This window comes from Vigna unguiculata, chromosome 7 (assembly GCF_004118075.2).
Source record: "Vigna unguiculata cultivar IT97K-499-35 chromosome 7, ASM411807v1, whole genome shotgun sequence".
Lineage (NCBI taxonomy): Eukaryota > Viridiplantae > Streptophyta > Magnoliopsida > Fabales > Fabaceae > Vigna > Vigna unguiculata.
In genome coordinates this window covers 11,720,330-11,747,124 of record NC_040285.1, presented here as the reverse complement: position 1 = coordinate 11,747,124, position 26,795 = coordinate 11,720,330, and the positions used below count along the sequence as shown (strand labels likewise).

Below are 26,795 nucleotides of genomic sequence, written 5' to 3'. Positions count from 1 at the left end.
ATATGAAAATATGTCATGTGAAAAGACCTTTACAGACTTAATCTTACACGTTATTTGCACAACATGATGGCGATTAAAGCTTGTATGAGGGTGACTACACGGTGGACACACCTTTTCAAAATTTAGGCTCAAAGAACAAAAAATTCATGAATACCAATAAATTTTATTCGTGTGAAGATAAATTAACCACACAATAGGTCTTTTGTTATAAAAAAGGGTGGAGAACGAAGTAAAGTGAAGGATTTGGCAATTTTATTTGTGGTCTTAAACACAATGACATAAGTTTCAAATACGATAATACATATTAAACCGTACATAATGTCATCAAAAAACAGGTACTTAGTACTTAAAGAAAAATACAATTAAACACAAATACTTTGTTACATTGCACAAACTAAACTCATTAAACACAAATACTTTGTTACTAAACGCACTCTTCAGACTTCCCTAAACACATAAAGAACTAAGCTTTAGTCATCGACATTATTGTCTGTAGCTGAGTTTGTTGCATCCATGTTGCCACCTTCGGGAGGATGTAAGGTCACTGAAAGCTTCATTGGGAGATCATGTGGGAGTGGAAGGAAGAAGGCAACCATGTCGCGAATATCATTATCCGTGAAGAGCTTATATTGTTTCATATTGGTCCCAACGTCCTACCACAGGCTTGTGAAACCATACATCTTTGACTATTCTTCTCTGACTGCAGCAACAATAGCTTGCAATTTCTTCTTTCAACATTTATAAATTCATAGTAGTTGACACATAAAAAGCACAATTAATGTGACCTTCGTAGTTAACAGCAACAAGAAAACTATTGTGAATGTTATTTTTGTGATGGAGCACCATCTTTCTCTTGGTAATAAGCAGTTATGGTTGTGAATTGAATGACCTAATAATTTATAAGCGGATTGGTTACTTGATGGTCAAAAAAAAATGTTGACCCCTGCATTAAAGTGGGTTCACGTGACAAAGTAAAGTGGGATAAAGCCTGATTGGCATTCATCGTGCAATGTGTATATCAATTGTGTCTGTGATGTTGCTTTCACATGATGACATTGACTAGAGCATAATACTCATCAGGTGCAGTGCTTTTTATTTTAACCTGACATATCACATGCGAAATAATTAAAGCTGCAACACATAATGAAAATCACTACAAAACAAACCACTATGAAAAAGTCATTGGTTGATCAGCAAAGTGGATCTAAATCTTATGCTTTCGATTTGTCTACTTTGAATCTAAACCATTAACATAAACAAACAAAAATTGTCATTGTTGTATCCCACGCTGAGCCAATCAGGCTATAAATAATGTCCTTCATAAATTCATTCATCAATCTAATCAAGTCAGTGCGATATCACTCCTACCCCCCAATGACATCTACAACATTCACTATGTTTGTGTACTTCAATGGCAGCATCTATGCTGAAGATAACTATTCTGATACATACATTAGCTTCAACACGGCATGGGTGACCATAACAAATACTATGACGTTGGACGACTATGAAGTCGACTTACGTTACAGGTTACCGATCTTCATATCAGGCGACATTACACACTATCGATCTTGTACGATGTGTGGAGATGACGGTGTTGAGTCCATTTTTTACATGGGAACGACAAAAGCATGTCATATTCCAGTTGAGATAATGACATTATAGTAAGGCATAAAAACGCAATCCCTGACGAAGTTTATTTTGAATTTTCTAATAATTTCAATATGTCCCTCAACTTAGATTGAGGTTTATATTTTCTTATTTAAAGTATGTAATTTTATTTAGGTTAAAATACCTTTTTGGTCCCAATTTTCGTCAAGTTTTTTCAAATAAGTCCTAATTTTGGTTTCGTGTTCAAATAAGTCTCAATTTTCTTTAATTTTGTTCAATTGGGTCCTTTTTTGCTAACACCGTTTAAATCATTAACGACCATGAACAGTGACCGCCACATGTCATTTTGTGGTTTTTTTGAATTTTTTTGAATTTTTATTTTTATTTTTATTTTATTTTTTTAAATGTACATGTGTCAACCCATTAGTGTGCCACATGTCACTTATGATGTTCTTCTTCATCAAATGTTTATGCAACTTTTAATTTCAATGAATTTGAACTTACATAATGGGGATGGTGAAATGCTAATCTCTTATAAAATGTAGTCAAGTCATACGCTAGCATTAGAGGTCGTGCCCGTCACATGGGTTCATAATAATTTGTGCCACTCACATGGGTACATAAGAAGTCGTGTGAATCACATGAGTACATAAAAGCTTGTGTCACTTACATGATAACATTAACTCTTGTGCAAGTCACATGTTCACATAGTAGAAAGTGACATGATAACTTTAATTTCGGTATAAAATACTACCATCACTTTCTAAAGTCACAATCTTAATCTTGCAATTTCTCTTCACTCTGAAAAATCATCGAAAGTCAGGTTCAACCACAACCTAAGATGGAAGGGTCAATGTTTGTCTATGTATACGACGATGGAGAAATCGCTAGTGACGCTCAAACCGGTGCCTACTTTGCATCTGCAAAGACAATCATGATCCGCATCCATAGAGGTTTCGGCTTGTCCAAACTTATTTGCATAATAATGGAGAAGGCAAATAGAGATCCAAGGTATGGAGTTCCAATTATTCACTTTAAATTTCCGACTAAAGTTTGTGGCCAACATGTGACATACACAACCACTCAGATCCAAGATGACGACGACTTGGATGGCGCTTTCGACATGATACATGCCACCCCCAACTGTTACATTTATTGAACTCTGCACCACCTATAACTCAGGTACGAGACCTTCTGAAAATATTTCTTTAACACATTTTGATGCGCATCATCCACATCCAAACACTAAACCACAACAACAACTATTTGACCTTAACACTACCTACCTAGGGGATTGGGGAAATGATATACAATCATATACTGAACTATTAATCGGTCTGTCTACCTCAAATATTTTTCAAACTACCGCACATCACAACACCTAAAGATTCTCTCCTCCAGTTATCGTAGAAGTTGAAAATCTAGGTCTACCTACAACATCCTTAGACGCGTGACCAAATATACTTTTTGATCAACATGATGACCATGACCAAACCCTACATGTCCACCCCATACAACAACAACACCCTGACCCCCAAACACATGTCCCCTATAACCCACCACAACACTTTGAATTATATAAAGAATACAACCAGACCCCATATCATTTTCCAAACGCATATGACCACCACACAATGTTGCATGAAAACTTTGAGCACGATGTTGGTACAGTAACCCAAGGAATGAGGTTCCAAACAAATTGCAACAATAATTTCTTCCATCCAGACCTCTATGGGATATAACACAACCTATAGAAAGGCATGGTTGGCGAAACAACAAGCAATTGAAGATGTGTACAGAAACTGGGAACAATCTTACAACCGATTGTCGTGCCTATTACAAGCCATGCAAACTTATTTGTCTGGGTTTGTATACAAGTTGAAAATCAATCCAATTACAAATGGAGAGGAGGTCCTACAAAACCAACAACACTTTTGAATAGTGTTTTGGACATTCAAACCATGCATTGATGGCTTCCCCAATAGTGCAAGTGGACGGAACCTTCCTTTACGAAAGGTATAGGGGCACCCTTCTAGTAGCTGTTGCATAAGATGGGAGAAATAACATTTTCCCCATTGCATTTGTTATAGTAGAGGGTGAAACCTCCGAAGCTTGGTTTTTTTTCCTTAAAAACCTAAGGACACACGTTACCTCAACAAAATTTATGCTTAATGTCAGACCGCCACAATTCAATCAATGCAACATTCAACAAACCCAGTAGTGGTTGGACTGGAGGGAACTACGTGCAGGTATTTTGTATTCGACACATTGCACAAAAGTTTACAAAAAGATTCAAGAATACAATTCTGAAAAAGGACCTCGTCAACATGGGTAAGTTATTACATGTAAATTTTTCTTTTTTTTTCATTTCTTTGGCTGTTAATTATTCACACCCATTATTAGAAAATAAATTCTTCTTATAATTATATTTATAGCGTACGCATTGACAGAGCCACGTTGTAACTACTATTACAACATCATTAGAGAAGACAACCCAGAAGCAACAGCTTAGGTAGACCAAATACCAAGGGAGCAGTGTGTCTTGCATATGATCAAGGAAGAAGGTGGGGTCACGTAACAACAAATCTGGCATAAGCAATAAATTCTGTCCTGAAGAAGAAAAGGAATTTGCCAATTTCATCCATAGTATTGGCCACGTACACTAGGTGCAACACATACTTCACGAAAAGAGGTAGGCAAATAACTGCAATGGTCAATGCTGGTCATGTGTACTCTGAATATGCGACCAACTTCCTACAAGATGCAGACTCCAAGTCAAACACGCACCACGTCGTTGAATTTGATAGAAATACCACAAGATTTAGAGTGGAGGAGATAGTGAATCCTAGAGAAATACGTCATGCAGGAAAATTTGTAGTCAGATTAGATGAAAGGTGGTGCGATTGTAGAAAGTTTCAAAAAATACATCTACCATGTTCACATGTTATTGCAGCTTGCAAGCATGCACATCACGACTTCAACATGTACATAAGTCCCCATTATAGGCTGGATGTCATCATGAAAGTATATGAAAATTTATTTGGCAAGTTAAGGCATGAAGAATATTGGCCACCATACCAAGGGCCACAGGTTTGGCCTCATCCTACCACAAAAAGAAACGAGAGGGGTCGTCCTAAATCAAGTAGAATTAGGACTGAGATGGACATTAAGGAAGGAAGACAATCAAGAAAGTGTTCCTATTGTAGAACTGAAGGACACACAAGAAATCATTGTCCTACTAACCCTGCACTTAGATGATCCACATCAACCACTTAGTTTATGTTGTACTTTTAATTGTGTTCAATAAATTTGTAGTTGATTCAATTCAATACTACATCTTTTCTTATTATCTTTTATTGTTACTACCACAAAAAGAAACGAGAGGGGTCGTCCTAAATCAAGTAGAATTAGGACTGAGATGGACATTAAGGAAGGAAGACAATCAAGAAAGTGTTCCTATTGTAGAACTGAAGGACACACAAGAAATCATTGTCCTACTAACCCTGCACTTAGATGATCCACATCAACCACTTAGTTTATGTTGTACTTTTAATTGTGTTCAATAAATTTGTAGTTGATTCAATTCAATACTACATCTTTTCTTATTATCTTTTATTGTTACTTATTTTACATAAACAAAAACAAGTAACAAAATTATTTAAAATACAATAATGAAATGGTTTTAAATTATTTTAGTTATTTCCTTCATTTTTAAATTATTTTTTACAAATTTTCAATGTTTATAATATACAAATTTTTAAAATTATCCAAACCTAAAAGATAACTATAATTTCAATATTTATAAACATCAATTAAAAATAATTAATACTACACAAATTATAAAAAAATTAAATTAAATTGACTTTAATATTTTCAAATTACACATAAAATAATTTACTACACAATATAAAATCTATTTTTAAAATCCACAAATTTCAAAAAGACAAAAAAGAATTATTTATTTTTCATTTTTTCAAATAATACCTAAAATAACTAAAAACATACTATTAAATCTATTTTCTAAAAAAATAATTTCAACCTCTAATGCAACATTTTTTACAAAAAAAATAACTCTTAAATATATTTTATTAAAAAATAAAAAATCTTAATTCTTATTTATTTTAAAAAATAAAAAAATAAAAATAAGAAACCGAGTTCAGAATTCGGATCCCTAGGAACCGAATTCTGACCGGGATTCAAAAAAAAAATTACTTTTTGTAAAGTAGAATTCGTGTCCGAAGGGGCCGAATTCTTATCTATCAACAAAACCATGTTATTGGGATAAATAATGGGAACAATGTATGCTTGGGAGATTAATAAACAAAACCATGTTATTGGGGTAAAAAAAATCAGAGATCTATCCATTTGTGTTTGAGTCCATTGTTTATATTTTATTGATTCTATTTATTTTGTTTTTCTAATAAAATGTCAACCCAAGTATGGAGGAAACCCATCTTACAATCAGGCGGGTAAATTCTTTCTTTGACTATGTCAGATATAGAACCGCCATATCAAATTCTTGACTATTATCAAATTTCTTTGACCGTCACTTTTCTACTCCATGCGAAAAAAGCGGGATAGGAAATGAAAAGATATGATTTTGTTTTCGTTAATAGGCCGAGTGAGGGAAATAGTGGGCCATTGCTCCCAGCACCGCATGTTTTCTTATTGCACTTTATAAGGGTGATGAAATCAGAGTTTTATTTTCTTTCTTCTTTTTCTTCTTCACCTCCATTGTTATGTAAGAGTCATTCTCACAGCCACCACCCTATGCCTTACCCTTCGTTCTCATTCTCTCCAGCTACGCAAATTTACAATAAATTTGTGATGAATTGATAGAGCACTGGAGGTGGAGAAGGAACAATGGTGGATGAAAATAGATTCGTGAAAAGGAATGTAATGTGTAAACTTTGTAATCCTTATGTTACAGTTCCCAATATAAATTTTATTATAAAATGTAAAATTTTACATAGTCCAAAATACTAAATTTACATATCAAATATAATATTTTGTAATCTGAAAGATCTACGGATTGTAAAATATGAAATATAAGTTAAAAAACGATAACCATAATTTTTATTTATTGCATTCCGGGTGTAACTAGTATTTCAAAAGTTACGGGATGAGTAAGAAAATATGGGGGTGCAAGAAGTAATACCAGAAATAGTGTTGCCGAAGAAGCCCAATACAGTAACCCGTATACTGAAAGTCTGGAATATGGTGTTTGCTTTTGCACTCCCATAACCCATAATTATTTTCTAGATCTCTCTTACAATGGAATTACGAAAATAAGATTTTAAAATTCTTATACTTTTTTAAGAACTCTATCCTAAATATATTAGAAAAAAATTTCTATTTCATTTAAGGAGTATTCCAGAAAAATTAATTCCGTAATAAAAATCTAAATTAAATTTTAGAATACGTCATTTTAAATTAATATCTAATTATTTCAAATTACGCATTCAGGACACTTTTTATGAATCTATTCACTCTGAGATTATTTTTTCAGAACATTTTTAATTTATTTTAGAATGTTCTTTGGAACCCTAAAAGTTAAATAATTTTCTCAAAGGTTTAGTATTTTTTTCATTTTGGAGCTCTGCTTTGGATTTTAGGTAGAAGGTGAATTTGGGTTAGAAGGAAACAGAGAGAATTAATTTTTCCTGAAATGCTTCCTGTTTCGAATGAAAACAGGGTTTGGTTCCCATTTAGAAAAGAAATAAGAAGTCTTGGAAAAGTTATAAAAGGCTTATTATGGATAATGTTTTTTAGAACCTGAATATAATTTAAATACATTGAGTTATTTTTAGTTAAAGTTTTGATACTCACAAATTTATAATTTAATGTTGAATTAATTATTTTGTATTGTCTTAGACAGTGTAAAATTTTTATTGCATTAAACATATATTCAATTTACATTTTTTTTAAATATCACAATTAAAACAAGATATCACATAATCTATATAATCAGTTAAGAATAAGTAAATCATCAAGATTAGTATTTAATCTAAACTCACTGCCAAAATATATACTTATAGGTGGGGTTTATTTTTTGGGGTTATAATAACCTCCAATAAGATATATTCATAGAAGAGGTTTTATAAATCCTCGTTAAGTATAAGGGATGTTTGAAAAAACCCTAGAAAAATTTTATAATTTTTTAAAATTTTAATTTGGCTAGGATTACAAACTTTTTTGTTTAGAAAGAAGGTGTCTTGACTTGGTGGCTTATGAAACTCTTTTATACAAGAAAAAAGTAGAGTGTCCCTTATAGGAAGAAGAAGCACGAAGGTAAACCACGTACCTCTCATTCCATCATTTTTGTCTCTTGATTTCATTTTCATTTTCGACTCGTGGCTTTCGATTTCATCTTCCTTTCACTGATATCATCTCCTTTGATTTCAATTTCAATTTTGTCTACTTGCTTTCATCATTCGTTCCCTAGGAACTGTGGCTCTTGCTCTTGGAGGAAGACATTCTCTCTTTTAATTTCATCGTTCTCCCTTAAATCAGGTAAAATCCTACTTTCAATTTCGTTCGTTCTTCCGATTTCGTCTCCATGCTTTCCTTTTCGTCTCAATTCAACTTTCTCTTTGATTTCAGCATGCCTCTCACCCTCACTATGAACAAATTCGTTTATTTATCTCTTGATTTCTCCCTAACTTCCCTGATTTTGTTTCCCATATTTTATTTGGTAGTTATCTAGTGGTTTTGGGTTCTACTAATTTTTTTGATTTTGTTTTGCCGTTGTCTTGTTTGTATCAGTCGAGATTGATCTTCTTGTTGTAGTAAATAGTTTTGTCGCAACCGAAATCGTGACGGGAAGACGAACCAAAAAAGAAAACGGGATTAAAAAGAGATTGAGAGCCGCCACCATAGTTATTTTGGAAAACTATGGAAAACCATAAAAATAAAGCAAGTCTGCAAAAAAACTAAATTTTTGGATCCGGGAGTCAGTTACGCGTAGGGAAGGTGTTAGCATCCTACAACGCCCACCCAAAGGCGGTACCTTTAATTAAAAATGCAAAGTTGATGTGGATTTCAAAAAATTAATTTTTCCCAAAATAATAATACAAATAATACTAAAATGAAACAAAAATATTTTTTTTTTAATTTTTGGGCCCGACAAGGATTGACCTTGGTCCTACGTATTCTCATTTAAAGTGAGAAATCAGGGTTACGTAGTTCTTGAAAAGATATTTGGAAAACAATTGAGAAAATGATTTGATTTTTTGGAGGTGAACCTGACAAGGACTGACTTTGCTCCTACGTATCTCACATGGGAGAATCAAGGATCACGTAGTTCTTAAGAAAGACTCTTTTTTAAAATGTTGATATTTTTATATTTTGTATTTTTTTTGTGTTTTTTTGAATTACTTGAAAATATGTGTCATATGACGCGAGCGGTCGGACAAACACTAAAAGAGAAAGAAAACTATTTTTGTTATTTTTGAAAAATAAGTGTCACATGGTGCAGGCGATCGGACAAACACAATAAAGCAAAAAAGAATATTTTTCGTTTTTTAAATTTTTCTATTTTTTGTAATTTTTTATAATTTAAAATATTTTCATTTTCTCTTTTTAGGAAAAGAAAAGAAAAAAAACTAATAACAAAAAGATAAAAAAAAACAATAGTAGGGTGCATGAGTAATGTGGAAGGCGCAACGAGTAATGCATAAACACAAGCCCAAAAATGAGAAACAAAAACATAGGGGGTGCGAGTTATAAGATATGGGAGGTGCACACAGTAAACAGGCAGGGTGCGTGAAGTAAATGTGAGAGTGCATGAAGTAAACATGAAACAAGTGTGGCAAGGGTGCGAGGTTAGTAAATATTAGGGGTACTCGTAGCATAGAATTAAAACAGGGGTGCGAGATAAAGAAAAAAAAGGTGTGTAGAGTAAAATGTGAAACAAGTGTGGCAGGGGTGCGAGGTTAGCAATTATGGAGGTGTATGAAGTGAAAACAGGGGTGGAGAGGTTAATATGGGGGTGCAACAAATAAAATATAAAACAAGCCCAAAAGTGACAATAAAAATGCAGAGGGAGTGGGGGTCAGTAAATATGGGGTGCAACAAGTAACCAGTGAAGAGCAGTGGTGTTTTCAAGCAATATAGCCCAAAACGAAAATGCAAAGCAAAAGGGGTGGGAATAGCATGCAGGGGGTGTATAAATGAAATGGAAACAACACACCAAAGAGGGGTGCAAGATTGAAAGTGGGGTGCGCGAAGCAAAGGCATCTGAACACAATCTCGACCCAAATGAAAGAAATGTGAAACCCTAATTAACTAAACCTCATGGCAGCCCCTTTCCTTCCCCAATGTCTCGAGCCACCGAGCCATCAAGACTCCAGCCGCAGGTGCCATTGCCGCAAGTTCCATGGCCAGCGAGACGCGCCGCCGTCGACGCCAGCCACCACCAAAAGCATCGTCGGCTTGAACCCAACTCCTTGAATCGTCCCCGTTCTCGTTTTTCTCCTGCCCGCGAGGTAGGTCGGGTCTCAGAGTCCCGTCGTTGCACACCACGCCGCTCCAACCTCGCGTTTGCCAGCTCAGACCTCCGCGACCTGGACTGCCGCCACGGCGCCGTTGCCGCTTGGAGAGAGCACTGCCGAAGATACCAGTTGCCGCAGAGTTCTTCCTGCGTCGAAGTGGCTCACTTAAACACGAAACCTTGTGGCTGTCGCGACCAAGACCACCACCGTTCAAGACTCCGAATCGCCGGCGGCAATGCCGCCGGTGATTTTCCTTTCCTCTTTGTTTTTGTTGTCCCGTGTTGATACGCGAGAAATGTGGAAGATTATACGTGAATGTTTGGTGCTGGAATGAGGGTTCTGAATCTCTATTTTTTTATTATTTTGGTGCAGGTAGAAGATGAAGATGATTGGGTTATGTTCGTGTGTTGGTATGATGTTCGTGTTGAGTGCGGCGGGATTGGAATGGGATGATGCGAAATTGGAATGGAGAAGGCAGGGATAAATGGAGGGAATGTGTGGCCATGGGAGTTTGGTTGGGGAGTGAGTGAACAAAATGAGTTAGGGTGTTGTTTTTCATCTTGCAAGGAACATAATGAGAAAAAGGCCCCCTGAGTGAAAAAGGTGAAGGTCCCCTGAATGAAGGGACCTTGATGATATTTGTTGTGCCTCTGCTCTGTTCATTTCCTATCTCGAGACGTGGGATAAGGCTGAAAGCAGATGTTGCTTCCTGCTCTTTCCTTGTTCAGCCATCATGACCATGGCCAACTAGCTACCATCCGTACCTATCAGAGACCTTAGATCTTACGTTAATCTCTTCTCCTATTTTTTTTTTTCATTTTTTTATATACATATTTTTTGAAAAAGGAATAAAACAAAATACAAATAAAATAAAAGTAAAATAAGATGAAATGACAAATCAAAATAAAAGTAAAATAAGACAAGAATAAATAAATAAATAAAAATAAAACAAGGTATTACCCGGACAAAATTGGGTGTTGACAACTGCCCCTCTTTACTTAGATTTTATTAGATAATATGAAAATGTGACATTTCCAAATTATCGTAGTAAAAGATAAGTAAAAATAGAGACACCAATTTTGTCCGAATTTTAAGGAGGAAGAGGATGAATAGAAACCGACTCAAACGGGTACAGTGATCAATTCCAGGAAGAGGTTCATGATATGGAAAGTAAAAAAAGACTCAACCATTCCATAGGAGAGGGTCTTAATGTGACAAAAATCAATGACCATTCCATTGGAGAGGGTCTTGATGTGACAAAGAAATAAATGACCATTACATTGGAGAGGGTCTTGTTGTAACAAAGAAATCAATGACCATTCCATTGGAGAGGGCCTTGATGTAAACATAAGAAAATCAATGACCATTCCATCGGAGAGGGCCTTGATGTAAACATAAGAAAATCAATGACCATTCCATCGGAGAGGGCCTTGATGTAAACATAAGAAAATCAATGATCATTCCATCGGAGAGGGCCTTGATGTAAACATAAGAAAATCAATGACCATTCCATCGGAGAGGGCCTTGATGTAAACATAAGAAAATTAATGACCATTCCATCGAAGAGGGTCTTGATGTAAACATAAGAAAATCAATGACCATTCCATCAGAGAGGGCCTTGATGTAAAGCAAGAAATCAATGATCATTCCATCGGAGAGGGTCTTGATGTAAAGAAAGAAAACAATGACCATTCCATCGGAGAAGGCCTTGATGAAAAAAAAAAGATCTGGACTTGACCAATCCCAAGGAGAGGGCCTTGATGAAAAAAAAGGATCTGGACTTGACCAATCCCAAGGAGGGGGTCGTTGTCCGAAAGGAGAACACAAGAGTTGACCATTCCTAAGGAGAGGGTCGCAAGATAGGCCTAGCGGGCCAAGTGAGATGGGCTTTGTGGGCCAGATTAAGCTAGGATTGGAGGCCAAAACGAAACTGGACTTGGTGGGCCAGTACAGATTTGGGCTTGGCGGACCAGTACGAAACTGAGTTTGTTGGGCCAATACGAAATTAGGCTTGGTGGGCCAGTATAAAACTGGGCTTGATGGGCCAGTACGAGACTGGGCTTGGTGGGCCAAACAAGACTAGGCTTGGTGGGCCAAACAAGACTGGGCTTGGTGGGCCAATACGAAACTGGGCTTGGTGGGCCAGACAAAAATGGGCTTGGTGGACCAGTACGAAACTAGGCTTGGTGGGCAAGACAAAACTGGGCTTGATGGGCTAGTACGGAACTGGGCTTGGTATGCCAGACAAAACTGGGCTTGGTGGCCAGTACGAAATTAGGCTTGGTGGGCCAGACAAAACTGGGCTTGATGGGCACTACGGAACTGGGCTTAGAGGATATATAGGTCTTTGAAGATGATCCTCAATTTGAGAAATCTCAAGACGGTTTTTGTAGATTGATTCCTTCAGAAGAAACAATGGTTGAAGATGTATAATGCATGAAAATGTTCGCTTGTTCATGATGCCAAGGTTTTTGCTTTTCGAATCTGGTGTCAATACATGAACGATGATATATCATACAAATGGTTATTCATGATAAAGCATGTTTTCTTATTTCAAGCACAAGGGATCAAAACATTATTGTAGAGATCAAGATCCTGAAATGTATGAATGCATGATGAAAAACTTGTTATGCTCTACCTTTTGAAATTTTTTGCTAGAGTCAATTGTTCTCTTTTCAATCATCAAACTCATTGTTGTGGAGATATGTAGGATGAAAATCAACCTATTTTGAAATGGAGTAATGATTGCAAGAGATAGTTGACAAGGTATTCAAACATTGGTAGCCATGTTTTCAAATAGAAGAAACAAGTTGTTGAAACTTTGACAAAATGTTGAAACCCCAACTTAATAAGGAGAAAAACAAGATGTAGAACCTTGGCAAAGCGTAGGAACCCTAACTTAGACAAGAGAGACAAGATGTCAAAACCTTAGTGCAGGGTTTAGGGTGTTGTAATCCCGATATGTAGGAGAAACAAGGTGTCAAAACCTTGGTGTAGGGATCAGGGTGCCGTAACCCCGATATGTAGGAGAAACAAGGCATCATAACCCTGGTGCAGGGATCAGGGTGTCGTAACCCCAATATGCATCAGAAATAAGGTGTCAAAACCTTGGTGCAGGGATCAAGGTGTCGTAACCTCAATATGCAAGAGAAATTGAATGTCTGATGAAAATAATGTTGGTTGTGTTTTGTCGTTTGATTATTCTATGCAAGTCTGAGCCAACTGTTTCATTTGCAATCATCAAACTCATATTTATTTTCAATGTTTCATGAAAGTAAGGAATGTCACATTTATCGAGGTCTAACATCTTTGACTTTCTCTTTTATGATATTAGTGCATGCATGTTTGAATTCACAAGTTAGTGAAAGCTAGAAATGTTTGGGAAGAGTTTGAAGGAGACTGAGATAGTCGTGCGGGCACGCTGTCTCCACACACCCTTTAAAGGAGAAGCAATATGTGAACACAAGAATCCCAAAAATTGCCCCAATTATGGTGTATAAGGATATTGATCAATGAATGTTAGGGTGAGATATTCACGCGAAACCCACGAAACTGCCCTAGTTTTGGTATACATAAAATATTTTGATCAAACAATGGGTTTTATTTCAGAAGATGGGGATTCATGAGCATTTGGGGTGAGAAATTCAAGTGAGACTCACAAAACTGCCCTAGTTTTGGTGTTTGGAGAAGAATTTGAATGAACGAGGGATGTTGTTTCAAAAGAGGTAGTGGAAATGGAAAGGATTGGGTGAAAAGGATTGCCCCAGTTGGTTTATTTTTCTTTCACTTGCCTTCGTTCAGATAATAGGGTGTTCCCTTCTTCATGAGACATTATTTTTCTTTCATTTTTTCTTCACTTTTGAAATCAACTCTTTGGTCTGATCAATTTATTGAAAAACTTTTTTTTATTTCTTTTGAAGCATTATCTAAACAATATGTATGAAATTTCCGATGGCTTGGAAGGGGTTGGATGAGATGACAAGGACCGACTAGGGAGCTGACCTAGTTTGATTTAGTCTCAGGGCACCAAGTATGTTTGGGCTTGCCCCAGCTATTGATGACATGAAGAAAATGATATGGACTTCAAAAGTTGGCCCAACTTGAGAGTATTGGATTGGCTTCAGTTTACAAAATGTGTTTGACTTCCCCATTTATTGATGAAAGGGTTAGACAAATTAAGAGGACTTCAAAGATTTCTCTGATTTGAGGACCTGGATTGACACACAGATTGTGTTTGATCTGCCCCAGTTATAGTAAGGCATGAAGAGGTTGAAATGTGGTAGGGACTCTATACGTTGCCTCTAGTGTAACCATGATGGTTAGGGTGAAATTGCCCTATCTTGGGATAAATGACAAGTCATATGAATGGTGAAATGAAGCAACTGTCTAGTTTGGATTTTAGAGAAAAAGGTTGGACAATTGTATGAAATTATTGGACAAGTTTGGGCTGAGAGTAGAGGATATGGTAGGAAATGAAGATGAAATCCATTAAAAAGGGTGAGAATGAAACGACGAAGGAGGATGCCCCTTATCTAATTGATTAACCAGGCTTATCAAAAACTGTTTCAATCACTGAAAGCAAATCTCAAAACCTATTTTTCAATTTTTATTTTTCCCTTTTTTTTTGGATTATGGACAAACCTTTCAGCACATCAAAATGATTTCCATGACTTAAACTTTTTGAAAGGTACCGACAATCAGTCTTGGATCTGTGTGGGCTTTATTATGCTTGTATCGTGATCAAAGCTAAGGGTATGAAAGCAAATATGGATAGTAAAAACTCAAAAAGATGTGATGGTATTTTGGAACAATGATCTTTGTTGCATCAAAAATTCATTTGCCTCTTATGTGTTGACCATTTCTCTTTTTTTTTTCTCTAAACATCAATTCTCTCTTTTTTTGTTTCTTGTTGATGTAACCAAATCATCATCATCATTTTTTTTGCCTTTTTCAAACTTTTTGATTCTGATGGATTTTTTATTGATGAACCGTTTGTCAAACAAAAGTGCAAACCATCAATGTGAGGTGACCCTTGTTCAAGGTAATTTGAAAGAAAAATATTTGCTCTTTTAAGTCTCAAAGGGGTAACAAAGGTTCACATTTTGTGTTTTATGATAAAGAAACATGGCCACACATCATTTCCAAAACATGATTATTTTCTCTTTAAAGAAATTTTAACTCAAGAAAAAAATTGGTTCATGTTAAAGTTTGTCCCTTGCTTTTATTCTTGTTGTTTTTTCTTTTTTTTTTGGCCTAAACCACCCTTTCAGGTTTTCAGTGTAGCAGACATTTTTTATTTTTATTTTCATGCTAAGAGATTTGCTCGCAGTCTATCCAGGCCAGTGTGCCCCTTTTATGTTGATCCTCAATGAAATTCAAAATGTAGGCTTTATGGTGAAAATGTAATGAAAAAAAGGATGAGTTTGAAAATCTCATGTTATGCAGATTAGACAAATGCTTCAAAAGATATGATATCAAACATTATCTATTCATTCAACCTACTGATTTGACCAAAGCATGCTTTGTTTTGATTTGTTTTGTTTTTTTCCAAAACTGCCTTCTTAGGTTTTCAGTCTAGCAAACTTTATTTTCTTTTTTTTTTCATTTTTCCTTCTTTTTAATAATTCTTTTTTCCCGATGGATTTAAGGACCACCCAACAAGTGTAGACAAGGACAAACTTAGAAAATCTACCAACTCTAGGGTTTATGTTTATCAACTTGGGTAATGTCAGTATTGATAGGGCAAATCCTTCATTGTAGGGAAGCCAGAGGATGGACTGTTTCAAACCATGAGCACACGAACATCTCAAAAGAAAAAGTCAAGTCGTTATCCTTGATTAAATATTTGACCCTAGAAAATCGTGACACCCCATTATTCTTTTTTTTTAAAGAAGTGAATTTGATGATTTGCGAGAAAAACAACTGACTCAAAATGTGCCTTTTTTATTTCCTTCCTCTCTTTTGCAGAGTCTGCATGATATGGATTAAAAAAACTATGTACATGCCACTATGACTAAAAACAACAATTGCAACGCAAGTTTGTGCCCAAGAGGCACTTACTCACTTGTATGTCGATGCGATTAAAGAGTACCATGCATGATATGCAACTAATTGAAAAAACCTACATGAGATGTAATGCATGTGCCTCAAGAGGCATTTATTCCCATGATATGATGATGAAATGTGATACAATTATTTGGAAACATCATGCATGATATGCAGAGTGACATAATGAAATGCATGAATGCAGAGTGACATAATGAAATGCATGTTTATGCCTCAAGAGGCACTTATTTTCATGAGATGTGATGTATGATATAAAAATGCTATGCGTGATTGTGCCTCAATAGGCACTTATTCACATGTACATTATGCACACCACAAGATGATGATTAAAGCAAGCAATCTCCCTTTGTGCTCAATAGAGGTTTCTAAAAATGTATTATAAAATTACACAGTCTGAAAATACATTTTTAATTATATAATCTAAGACATTTTTTTTCAATTTCAGAATTTAAACATGAACATTTTAATCATTTCCAACAACCCATAATAAAGATATAAAAAGCATGGGTTTGCCAAAAGTAAATGCATAGATTGTATCACATTAAGCTTCCTAGAGCCTAATTCGATATGGATATATCTAGGATTGAGGGAGTACTATACAGCAAGAAGAAACATTTTTAAATAAAAAGTGTATAGTGATAAAATAAACAAATAAAAACTGTATTAAGAAAGAAAAAAACATGGAATTAATCAACTTTGAGCCTCTAAACTTTTCCCTTGCGCTATATATTGTTTACGAAGACAAAAACGCAAAGGCTAACTGTGTTTGGATCAAGCGTTTTGCAATGAATAGTGTGAAGATGAGTGAGGAAAGCCAACTTTCCATGTGTGACTTTACTCATGTGCCTTTGCATTGTTCTTTGTTTTTTACACTATGTGCTTGCAGAAATTCGTGACGGATTGAGACTCTGCGAGTTGGATTTGCACTATTAGGAGCATCTTGGGGCATGTCCTTTTCGCTAATGGAGGGATGAAGGTGTATTATGTTGGAGGGAAGAGATTTGAGGAGAGTGAGTGTGGCATGGAGAGGTGTATCTATGGTGGGGAAGATGCATGTCACGAGAAAATGGTGATGGACATGAATCTTGCAGAACTCAACAAAGGAGGCTTAGTGCAGGCTTACAGGGAAAGATGTTGGTGACGTGAAAAATGTTTTATTATAATAATAATAATAATAATAATAATAATTCATATTTTATTTTAATATAATTAATAATAGTAATATTTTATTTTAAAATATTTTCGTGATTAAGGGTAAAATAGGAATTTTTTATTTATATCAATTAAAATATTTTTTAATTTATGAAACCTATAATATCACCCACTAATTTTCATGAATTTTTTTTTTCAAATTTTTCGATTTGTCATCATTTTTCTCTTAATTCAAATAACTCTATGTTTCGCTTCCTTTCTCTCTCGATCTATTGAAATCTACTCTGTACTATCTATTTTCAAATCCAAATACATTAAAGTTTTGATTTGTTGACCTAATTTTCTAATTATTTAAATATATGTAATTATTAAAAAGAAACACTTGAATATTTCTCTCGTTTAACATAAAAATGTATTTCTTATATAATTTAAATTATTTTTAGAACTTTTTCTAATTTTCGCCTTTGTTCCTTTTTGAAAAGTGTATTTATCCTCTCATTTGAATTATTTGATTTTTCTGAATCCTATAACTTCTTTTTTTGTTTGCTAAGTAAAGTTTCACGACTAAACTAAAGACGCTCTGTTCTTAGTACAAGAAATTTAAGATAGAAAATGATAGGTTGACATTCACATTTTACCATTTTTTTTACCACCTTAAGTGACATCACTATGTGGCATTCTATATTTTATTTTTAATTAATTTGTACCCTTTCACGCTGGCACAGGAGATTAAAATTATTTCTCGCGCGTGGACCCATTTTGGTCTCATTTTCACCTACCAACCCTCCCACCATTTTCATCCCAATTTTTCAAACCTGATTCGCTCATTCTCTCTGTTTGGTTTGTTCCTTTTCACCCACCAAGCCCCCACCCACGAGAGGAAAAAGCAATTTCATTTTGGCGGTGGCTCTACTTTAATGGCGAAACCAGGTCTACCATTTTTGTTTCCTATTTTCTCCTAAATATTTATTTTCTTCATTCCTTCCTTCTCACCCACAAAGCCTACCACCAAAACCTCCCATACACGATTGCTTCAAGGAACCCTAAAAGGGGCGTTCTCCAATAGGTTCAAACCACCAAGCAACCAATTTTAATTGTGGTTTTTTTAGGTATGTTCTTGCTCCATTTTCAGATGCCCTTACTTGTGAATGGATTGTTTCATGAGCATTGTTGTAGTCTTGGTGACAAATGTATCCATTATGCTTGATGTGTATAATAAAGAAAGAATAGATATTTAGGTGTGGTGTTTGGTGTTCTGCAATTTGAATACCTTAGTTATATTAAGTGTTTACCTCAGTTATCTATTTTGGACATTGAAGCATTATTTTTGAAATGAGATATTTTTCCCAATTCAAAGTGCAAAACCTAAACACTTAAAATCTACATAGACATTTATAATTGTCTTTATATCATGGTCTTTTGTTTTCTGATATCTGAATACCTTAGTTATTTTTGGGGAAGTGAATATTTGATTTATCAATGATGAGTAATGTTAGTGAAGACGATGATTGTAGCACGGACAAGAGGGTAAGACTTTTGAAAGTATTTTTTAAGCTTCAATATATTGATTTGATAGTGGCTTAATTGTAATGTTTCATTGGTGGCTCCAGATTTATTTCAGACATTCATGACGAATGCAATATGTTGCTTCTTTGACTAAGAAATTAACACATGAACAAATTATTTGTATTCAAAGAACACTGTTTGGATGCCAATTCTGATCATGAAGATGACAAAGGTCGTAAAAGAGATAAATACAGTGAGAAGTTGGAGGAAAGTAACTTGTATGCACAAATGAAGCATCAACCACACAGACGGTACAAAAGTCGTGCTATTCGAACTCCATTTGCGACTTATGGAAGGAGAAAACTGAATAAATAATTGGAAATTATTTTGAAATGTGTAATTGTTTGAACTTTTTAAATTTTAGAAGGGAGTTTAAAGGTTATATTATTTGACTAAGTTATGACCATTTTATCCATAAACAATGTAAGTTAAAAAGTACCTTCGAAGTTGTACTAAAGGCTATATTGTTTGATGTTATGTTTTGTGTGTGACAATTACTAGTTCATAATTTTTTACAGTAAAAATTGTATGTAGACCTCTGTTGTCGGATAGATTAGGAAGGTAACTATGTTTTGCAATGCACTTTCCAAACTCTAAATATATTTGTGCAAAAAGTACTATATGAGTTGCAAGTTAATTTGTCTTCAAGTGTATGTTAATTTTAGATATTTGTACTGGACTTTCCGGTCAAAAGGTTTTGTGCAAAATGTCATTTGTGGGTTACAAGTTAACTTGTCTTTAGTTACACGTTAATTTGAAATATGTGTAAGGCAAGTTTTTTCCCAATGACACTTAGACCTGGCTAAGAAGCAGGGCAAGGGGAGTGATATTGGTGTGCACAACTAGGTCCACCTTGGGAGGGAGAGAATTGTGTTTCCAAAATTGTCAACATTTTATTGTGCAAAACGTCCTTTGTGGGTTTCAAGTTAATTTGTCTTGAGTTGCAAGTTAATTTCAAATATGTGTAAGGTAAGTTATTTCCCAAATGTACTTGGACCTGACTAAGAAGTGGTGGCAAAAGGTGTGGTATTTCTGTGCACAGATGGGGAAACCATGTGAGGAAGGAAATACACATTCCTCTTGCCCATTCCAAAACTCTATTAACATTTAATATGCAAAACCCTATTGGTGGGTTACTAATTATTTTTTCTTGAGTTGCATGTTAATTTCAAATATGTGTAAGGCAATTTTTTTTCAAAAGAGGCACTTAGATGTAGTTAAGAAGCAGTAGGAAGGGGTGTGGTATTGGTGTGCACAAATGGGGTGCACCATGTAAGGATGAAAATTATGTTTCCTACTGCACTTTCCAAAACTGTTAACATTTTATTGTACAAAAAGTCCTTCGTGGATTACAAGTTAATTTGTTTTGAGTTACAAGTTAATTTCAAATATGTTTAAGGCAAGTTATTTTCCAAATGCACTTAGACATGGCTAAGAAGCAATGGAAAAAGGTGTGGTATTGGTGTGCACACTTAGGGAACACTATGTGAGGAAGGAAATACGCATTCCTCTTGCCTTTTCCAAAACTGTCATTATTTAATGTGCAAAAATCCATTGGTGGCTTACAAGTTATTTTGTCTTGAGTTGCATATTAATTTCAAATATGTGTAAAGCATTTTGTTTTCAAAAAAGACACTTAGACCTGGTTAAGAAGTAGTAGGAAAGGGTGTGGTATTGGTGTGCACAACTGGGGTTCACCATGTGAGGATGAAAATTGTGTTTCATACCGCAAAACTATCAAGATTTTATTATGCAAAAAGTCTTTTGTGGGTTACAAGTTAATTTGTCTTAAGTTACAAGTTAATTTTAGATATGTGTAAGACAAGTTTTTTCCCAAATGCACTTAGACTTGGCTAAGAAACAATGGCAAGGGGTGTAGTGTTGGTGTGCACAACTTGGGAGCACCATGTGAGGATGGGAATACACATTTCTTCTGCCTTTCCAAGACCCTGTCAACATTTAATGTGCAAAATCTCATTAATGGATTACAAGTTATTTTGTCTTGAGTTGCATGTTAATTTCAAATATATGTAAGGCAATTTTTTTCTTCAATTCAAAAAAGGCACTTATACCTGATTAAGAAGCAGTAGAAAGGGGTGTGTTATTCGTGCGCACAACAAGGGTGCACCATGTGAGGAAAGGCATATACATTCCTCTCGCACTTTCAAAAACTTTATCAACATTAAATGTGCAAAAACTACCCAAATTTCAATACCAATATGAGACCAATGCTCCTTTTAGGGTTCCTTGAAGCAATCATGTATGGGAGGTTTCTTTGGTGGTAGGTTTCGTGGGTGGGAAGGAATGAAGAAAACAAATATTTGGGAGAAAATAGAAAACGAAAATGGTAGACCTGGTTTCGCCATTAAAGTAGAGTCACCCTCAAAATGAAATTGCTTCTTCCTCTCGTGGGTGGAGGCTTGGTGGGTGAAAAGGAACAAACCAAACAGAGAGAATGAGCGAATGAGGTTTGAAAAATTGGGGTGAAAATGGTGGGAGGTTGGTAGGTGAAAATGAGACCAAAAAAAATGGTGGGAGGGTTGGTAGGTGAAAATGAGACCAAAATGGATCCACGCGCGGGAAATATTTTCAATCTCCTATGCCAGCGTGAAAGTGTACAAATTAATTAAAAATGAAATATAGAATGTCACATGGTGATGCCACTTAAGGTGGTAAAAAAAGTAGTAAAATGTGGGTGTCATTCTATCATTTTTCATTTAAGATTAGAAGCTGACAATTGAAAATGGATCTTAAGGTCGACAATCGAGACACATAAACTTTATAATTCATATCAATTTTCGAAATGATAAAAAAGAATGGATGTTGACGTAGCATGTTCTCTCAATTGTACTTTTTATTATTGAGAGAAATTAATATGGATTTTTTAGAATTGATAGTGAAGCTTATTAAATAGAAAATGAAACATATACTATCTTTCACTATGCTACAGGTACATCTGTTAACCCAAATCATAAATAATGCGTAGAAAGATCTTTCAAAGAATGTGTTGTTATTATTTGTAACAAACTAATTGAATGGCTAAATTGTTTGGCATTTGAGGTGTCAAATAAATTAAATTTCCTTAACAAACTAAAAACTAATAAAAATTCCATCATATAAAGCCAATATTTAAAAGTAACTTTTGAGAAAAAATAAATAAATTAGTATATCAATTGAAAGGATCAGAAATACTTTTTTTCCGAACAAAAGTGATTAATTATGTGAAAACCTAGCTATCAGTTTACAACTTGGAGGAATCTACCTATAATTTTTATTAAACTTATGTGTCATACGCGGTTTCAATTCTTCCCTGATCACTCAGTGGAGCGTGTGCGTGAACATATATATATATATATATATATATATATATATATATATATATATATAATATCATATATTTGGATATGCCTGTTTCCTTTTTCCATGATATATTCACTTTCTTATCAATAGTTCAGTCATGTATTATGTATTAGTACCCTGACCCACCAAAAAGAATAGATAAATTACAAAAATATATATATCGAAGAAAAATTCACATACAATACAAAACAAGCTTGTAAAGAAACATCTCAGTTGTAAAAGGTAGAGGTAGATATATTAAGATAAAAATTAATATGCAGAGTACTACATGCACTTGCATAGTCTTGCTTACTTTGAAGCACCACAGATTTGTTGTCTTGAGAGACACGAGCAGTTATTACAATTAACATATAAATATACGTTCATGTTGACCAGATTATAAACTGGAGATATGATGATCCTGATACATCTAAATACAGTGATAATTATTGCATCATATTAATCTACAAATACACGTATATATATAATAATAATATATATATGTATATATAGTATAAAATTGTTGTTACTTTTTGTATGATGAGGTAGCAATCTAGGAATTGGCAGAGGCACCTCCCTTGATTGAAAGAGGAGAACCACAGAGAGAGGTATTCTCAGTTCTGGAGTTAAGAAACACCACAATAACTGTAATGTCATCATGGATGTGCCTCCTCATGCCTTGCTCAATCTTTTGGAGGTCAGAAAGCCTCATTTCACACTTCTTAGCAGCTTCTCTGAGTGCAGCTTTCACAAGTCTTCTGGCAATACCCTGTTACATGAAACAAGTGCATGGAAATTAGCATAGTTAGAAACAGAAAGGAAGATTCTTGTATGGATATGAAGAAATAATGGAAGCTTACGTTTGGTGGGTTGTTGTTGACTATGTTCACAGCCTCTTGGTTGGTAAGATGCTCCCATAAACCATCAGAAGCAAATATGAGAAATTGATCATCTGGGTGGAGTGTGTGGGATGATGTTGATGGCTCACAACTAAGAATCGGCCTGAAGAATGTTTCTGCGAGTCTATACTTTGCTGGTAGAGGATCCCTGTTGAATTCTGCTTTCTTCAGATATGCGTCCCCAATGGATCGTGAAACCTGCCATAACCAGTTCTATATTAAATTGGTTCTGGTTCTCAGTAATTAACAAATAATACAAACTTCTGTTTGTTTGTTTTCTTTGCTGAAAAACATTTGAGCGTGCAACTTGAAATCTTTAGCAGTGACATAAGGAAATAGATTAGATCTACCAATTTTGTACCTGAATGAGGCCTTTGACACGCCAAACGTTTTGTCTCAATACGACGATTTGTGAATCAAAAGGGTGCTTTGAGCGAAGTTCATCTCTCACTGTTTCTTGGTTAACATTGTGTTCTGTAGATAATTGTATAGCTTCTGTTTCCCTTGTTGCTCTCTCTACTCTTCCTAACACCACCCGGGAGTCACCAGAATTTGCAATATATATCATTCCATTGCAAATTACCCCCACCAAGCAACAAGTTCCCGTAGATGCAATCTCAGGCTTACTCAGCCACTGTTTCTTCACAAGAGACAGAAAACTCTCCTCTGTTGCTGCATATGCCCTTTTGATAACATGTTCTGACATACCTTGATGTTCAGCTGCAAGCCCTGGATCACACAGAAAATGGATTCAGTGAAGTCACAAACTGAAAATAAAGGTTCCCATATTGCATGAGGCCAAGATATGCATAGAAAGTTGTAATTTTTGTTTAAGGGTGAGTAGGAATACATGATAAATTGATGGTAATAGAGAATCTGCATAAAACAAGATCTAGAGAAACAATATTATGGATGAATTTGAATCAGAATAAAGAATTAAAGCATACTTTTGAGATTGCAGAAGAGATTGTCAATGACAAACTGTGAGGCCTCGCTTCCACCATGGCCATCATAGACACCTATAAAAGTCCCTTGAGGGCCCAAGGGGTTGGAACTCAAAGGTCCAGATTCAAGTTCACCTCGATCCTCTAATGAACTATTGGCCTGAACTACAGCCATTGAGAATTCCCCATAAAGATGGCTTCCCAAATCCTTGTACCATAGAAGTCCATCAACTCTCCCACTCCCATCTCCTTCATCACCATCAACAATCGGTTTCCAACAGGATCTAACCATCATTTGGCTACCCCTTTTGTTTTGCAAAACCTTATGTTTCACATAAACACCCAAGTGATCCACCAATTGAACAAACACCAACTTCTTCTTTGATTTTGCTTGGAGCACACGACCTCAGTTTCTGAATTTATATACACGCGTCCTGCAGAAGCGGATAAAACTGGATAAGAACAAAATTGAGATAAAGGCAAAAAAGGTATGGGAAGAACTTGCTGAGAAATGTACCTTGGAAAGTGAAAAGAAATAGTTTTTCATGCAAGAAGAAAAAATACGGAGGCGTGTAGGTAGGTACTTTGTACCTTGAATCCTAGTTGAATGCGTTTGGAGTTGAGAAGTGTGGCATGATTGAGAAACAAATTTAGCTGTAAAAGCACATAAAGATTGAATGGCAGAGTTGGTTTGTGATCTCAGTGGGCAAGGAGAGAAGGATTTGGAGGTTTATGGCAGAAGATCGTAAGAGAAGTAGTGTCAGACGAGATCTAAGATGAGGAGGGGGGGAGAGATTTAATAAACAGCATAGTCTGACATTGCTGTTCTTGTCCTTTTATTTGTCCCTTGTAATTAATGTTTATGTGGCCTAGTGGGTTTCTAAACTTCTTTATTTCATGGCTGAGATTTTCAGTTCCATCATCTTTTTCAGCAATAATCCTAAGTTTATAGACAACTATGTTCGTATAACACTTCCACTTTCCAATCTTTTGGGTTAACGTTAACGTCATCCTTTTCCCCTGGTTTAATTTTCGTGATAATCAAACACTTTATTACATTTTCAGTTTATGACCGACAACGTTCTGTGACCCTCTTGCATTCTTCTAATTTCCTTTTAATCAAGATTTTTGGCACATTTAAGTTTTTTTAAATAATTAAGCAAGAGTTTTATAATGTTCCAATTTTCAGGAAAACTTAAGACCATTTCGTGTAAATAACTGCTTTAAAAATACTACGTACATTTTTTTGTCACTAATCACCACATCTTGTAGATATTTCATTACACAAACGTCAAAACAAACTAACATTCAAACTTTAAATTAAGTTATATCATGTAAATGTGCTATTTTACTTTTTATTCAATTTCTATGCTACTTTCCATTAATTTTAATGTTAAAATACGTAGAGAAAAAGTAATCATCACTTCAAATTTTATATATTTTCTATTTTCAAAATATTTTTTAAGATATTTTTAGTTTTTAATTTGTAATTTTAATTCGTACACCCTATGGGATTGTCGAAATCTGTAAGCCTAACGGAAACTTTTTAATGCGTAAAAGAAGTCTTTGACCCCTCAAAATCATCAATAATCCATAATCATAATTAACGAACATGATTATAACTAAAATGAGTACTCCATTTAATTTATTTGTATTGTTGTCTAGAATTTGTAAACATAACAATATCTAAAATTACACTTTCTTTTTTTTAACTTTTTTGGAGTAGTTAATTTGATATTTATACTTTCTTTTTTTTAACTTTTTTGGAGTAGTTAATTTGATATTGTATTTTATATTAATTTTCCACTTCAAATCTCGTTTATTTATATTCTCATCATACTCTTTTAAAATATTTTCATTTTTAACTTTAGTTTTCCTATTTCATCATATGGGATTAGTGAAAACATGTAGATCCACCAAATGCATAAAAGAAGACCTTGATCACTAACTCTATGTTGGCTGGCAATGAAGGAAAATTACAGAAAATGTTTATTTTTTTAAAATAATAAATTAATTAATTAAACATAAGTAGTTTGATTATAAATTTCCTATGCATTTATTTACGAGAGACGATAAATGGAAAATTTTGAAAAATATGATATTTTTTATTTGACTTTTTCTTCATACGCAAATGGAATATAACATATAGGAAAGAAAATCTGTTTTTTTTTTTTCTCAGAAGTTTGACCGTAATTTATAAATGATTTCGGTCGAAATTTTGTGATTGTTTGGTCTATGCATCTTTAAAATTATTGTTTTTATCCCTATTTCAGGATGGTGTTAAAAATAACGAATAACGTGTTACATGTTATTTAATTTTGTTATAAAATAAAAAAATAGTAACAGACACTTTTTACAAAAATTGAAAAAAATACATTTTTGATCTCTGAAGTTTGAACTTAATTTAAAAATGATTCCTAATCAAAACTTTGTAGCGGATAGAAATATGTGTTTGATCTCATTCTTGTACTCTTCGTCCTTCGAGTTCTTACATTCTTCTTCTTCCTCACACCTTTTTCTATATCAAATTACTATAACATTGATGATTTATTAAGTAACCTAAAAAACATATATTCATTGTTCTCTGTGCCATTAGTTTCATTTCATTTGGAAAGTCCTCATCTCTTTCTTTTGTTATCCTCTGTTATCACAATCTTTGATTATACAATATTTTTTTCTTTCTGTGTAGCTTTGTTGAAACAATGTTATATATATATATATATATA

General features: G+C 34.6%; 2 protein-coding genes across 3 annotated transcripts; one reads left to right on the top strand and one right to left on the bottom strand.

Annotated features, from left to right (window-relative positions):
• Positions 1-4,320: 4,320 nt before the first annotated feature.
• On the top strand, positions 4,321-4,869 carry LOC114191165. Its single transcript, XM_028080347.1, has one exon. The coding sequence runs from the start codon at positions 4,321-4,323 to the stop codon at positions 4,867-4,869; it is 549 nt and encodes a 182-aa protein (XP_027936148.1).
• Positions 4,870-22,482: 17,613 nt separating this feature from the next.
• LOC114189937 (probable protein phosphatase 2C 38) lies at positions 22,483-24,984 on the bottom strand. Of its 2 annotated transcripts, none has more exons than XM_028078665.1 (5): positions 24,587-24,984; positions 24,073-24,503; positions 23,487-23,854; positions 23,087-23,323; positions 22,483-22,995 (listed from the first exon to the last, which is right to left on the bottom strand). In XM_028078665.1, the coding sequence occupies exons 2-5, from the start codon at positions 24,362-24,364 to the stop codon at positions 22,780-22,782; spliced, it is 1,113 nt and encodes a 370-aa protein (XP_027934466.1). In that variant the 5' UTR covers positions 24,365-24,503; positions 24,587-24,984; the 3' UTR covers positions 22,483-22,779. The 2 variants fall into 2 exon arrangements, with proteins under 2 accessions (XP_027934466.1, XP_027934465.1); XM_028078664.1 differs by having other exon boundaries at positions 24,661-24,983.
• Positions 24,985-26,795: the final 1,811 nt, after the last annotated feature.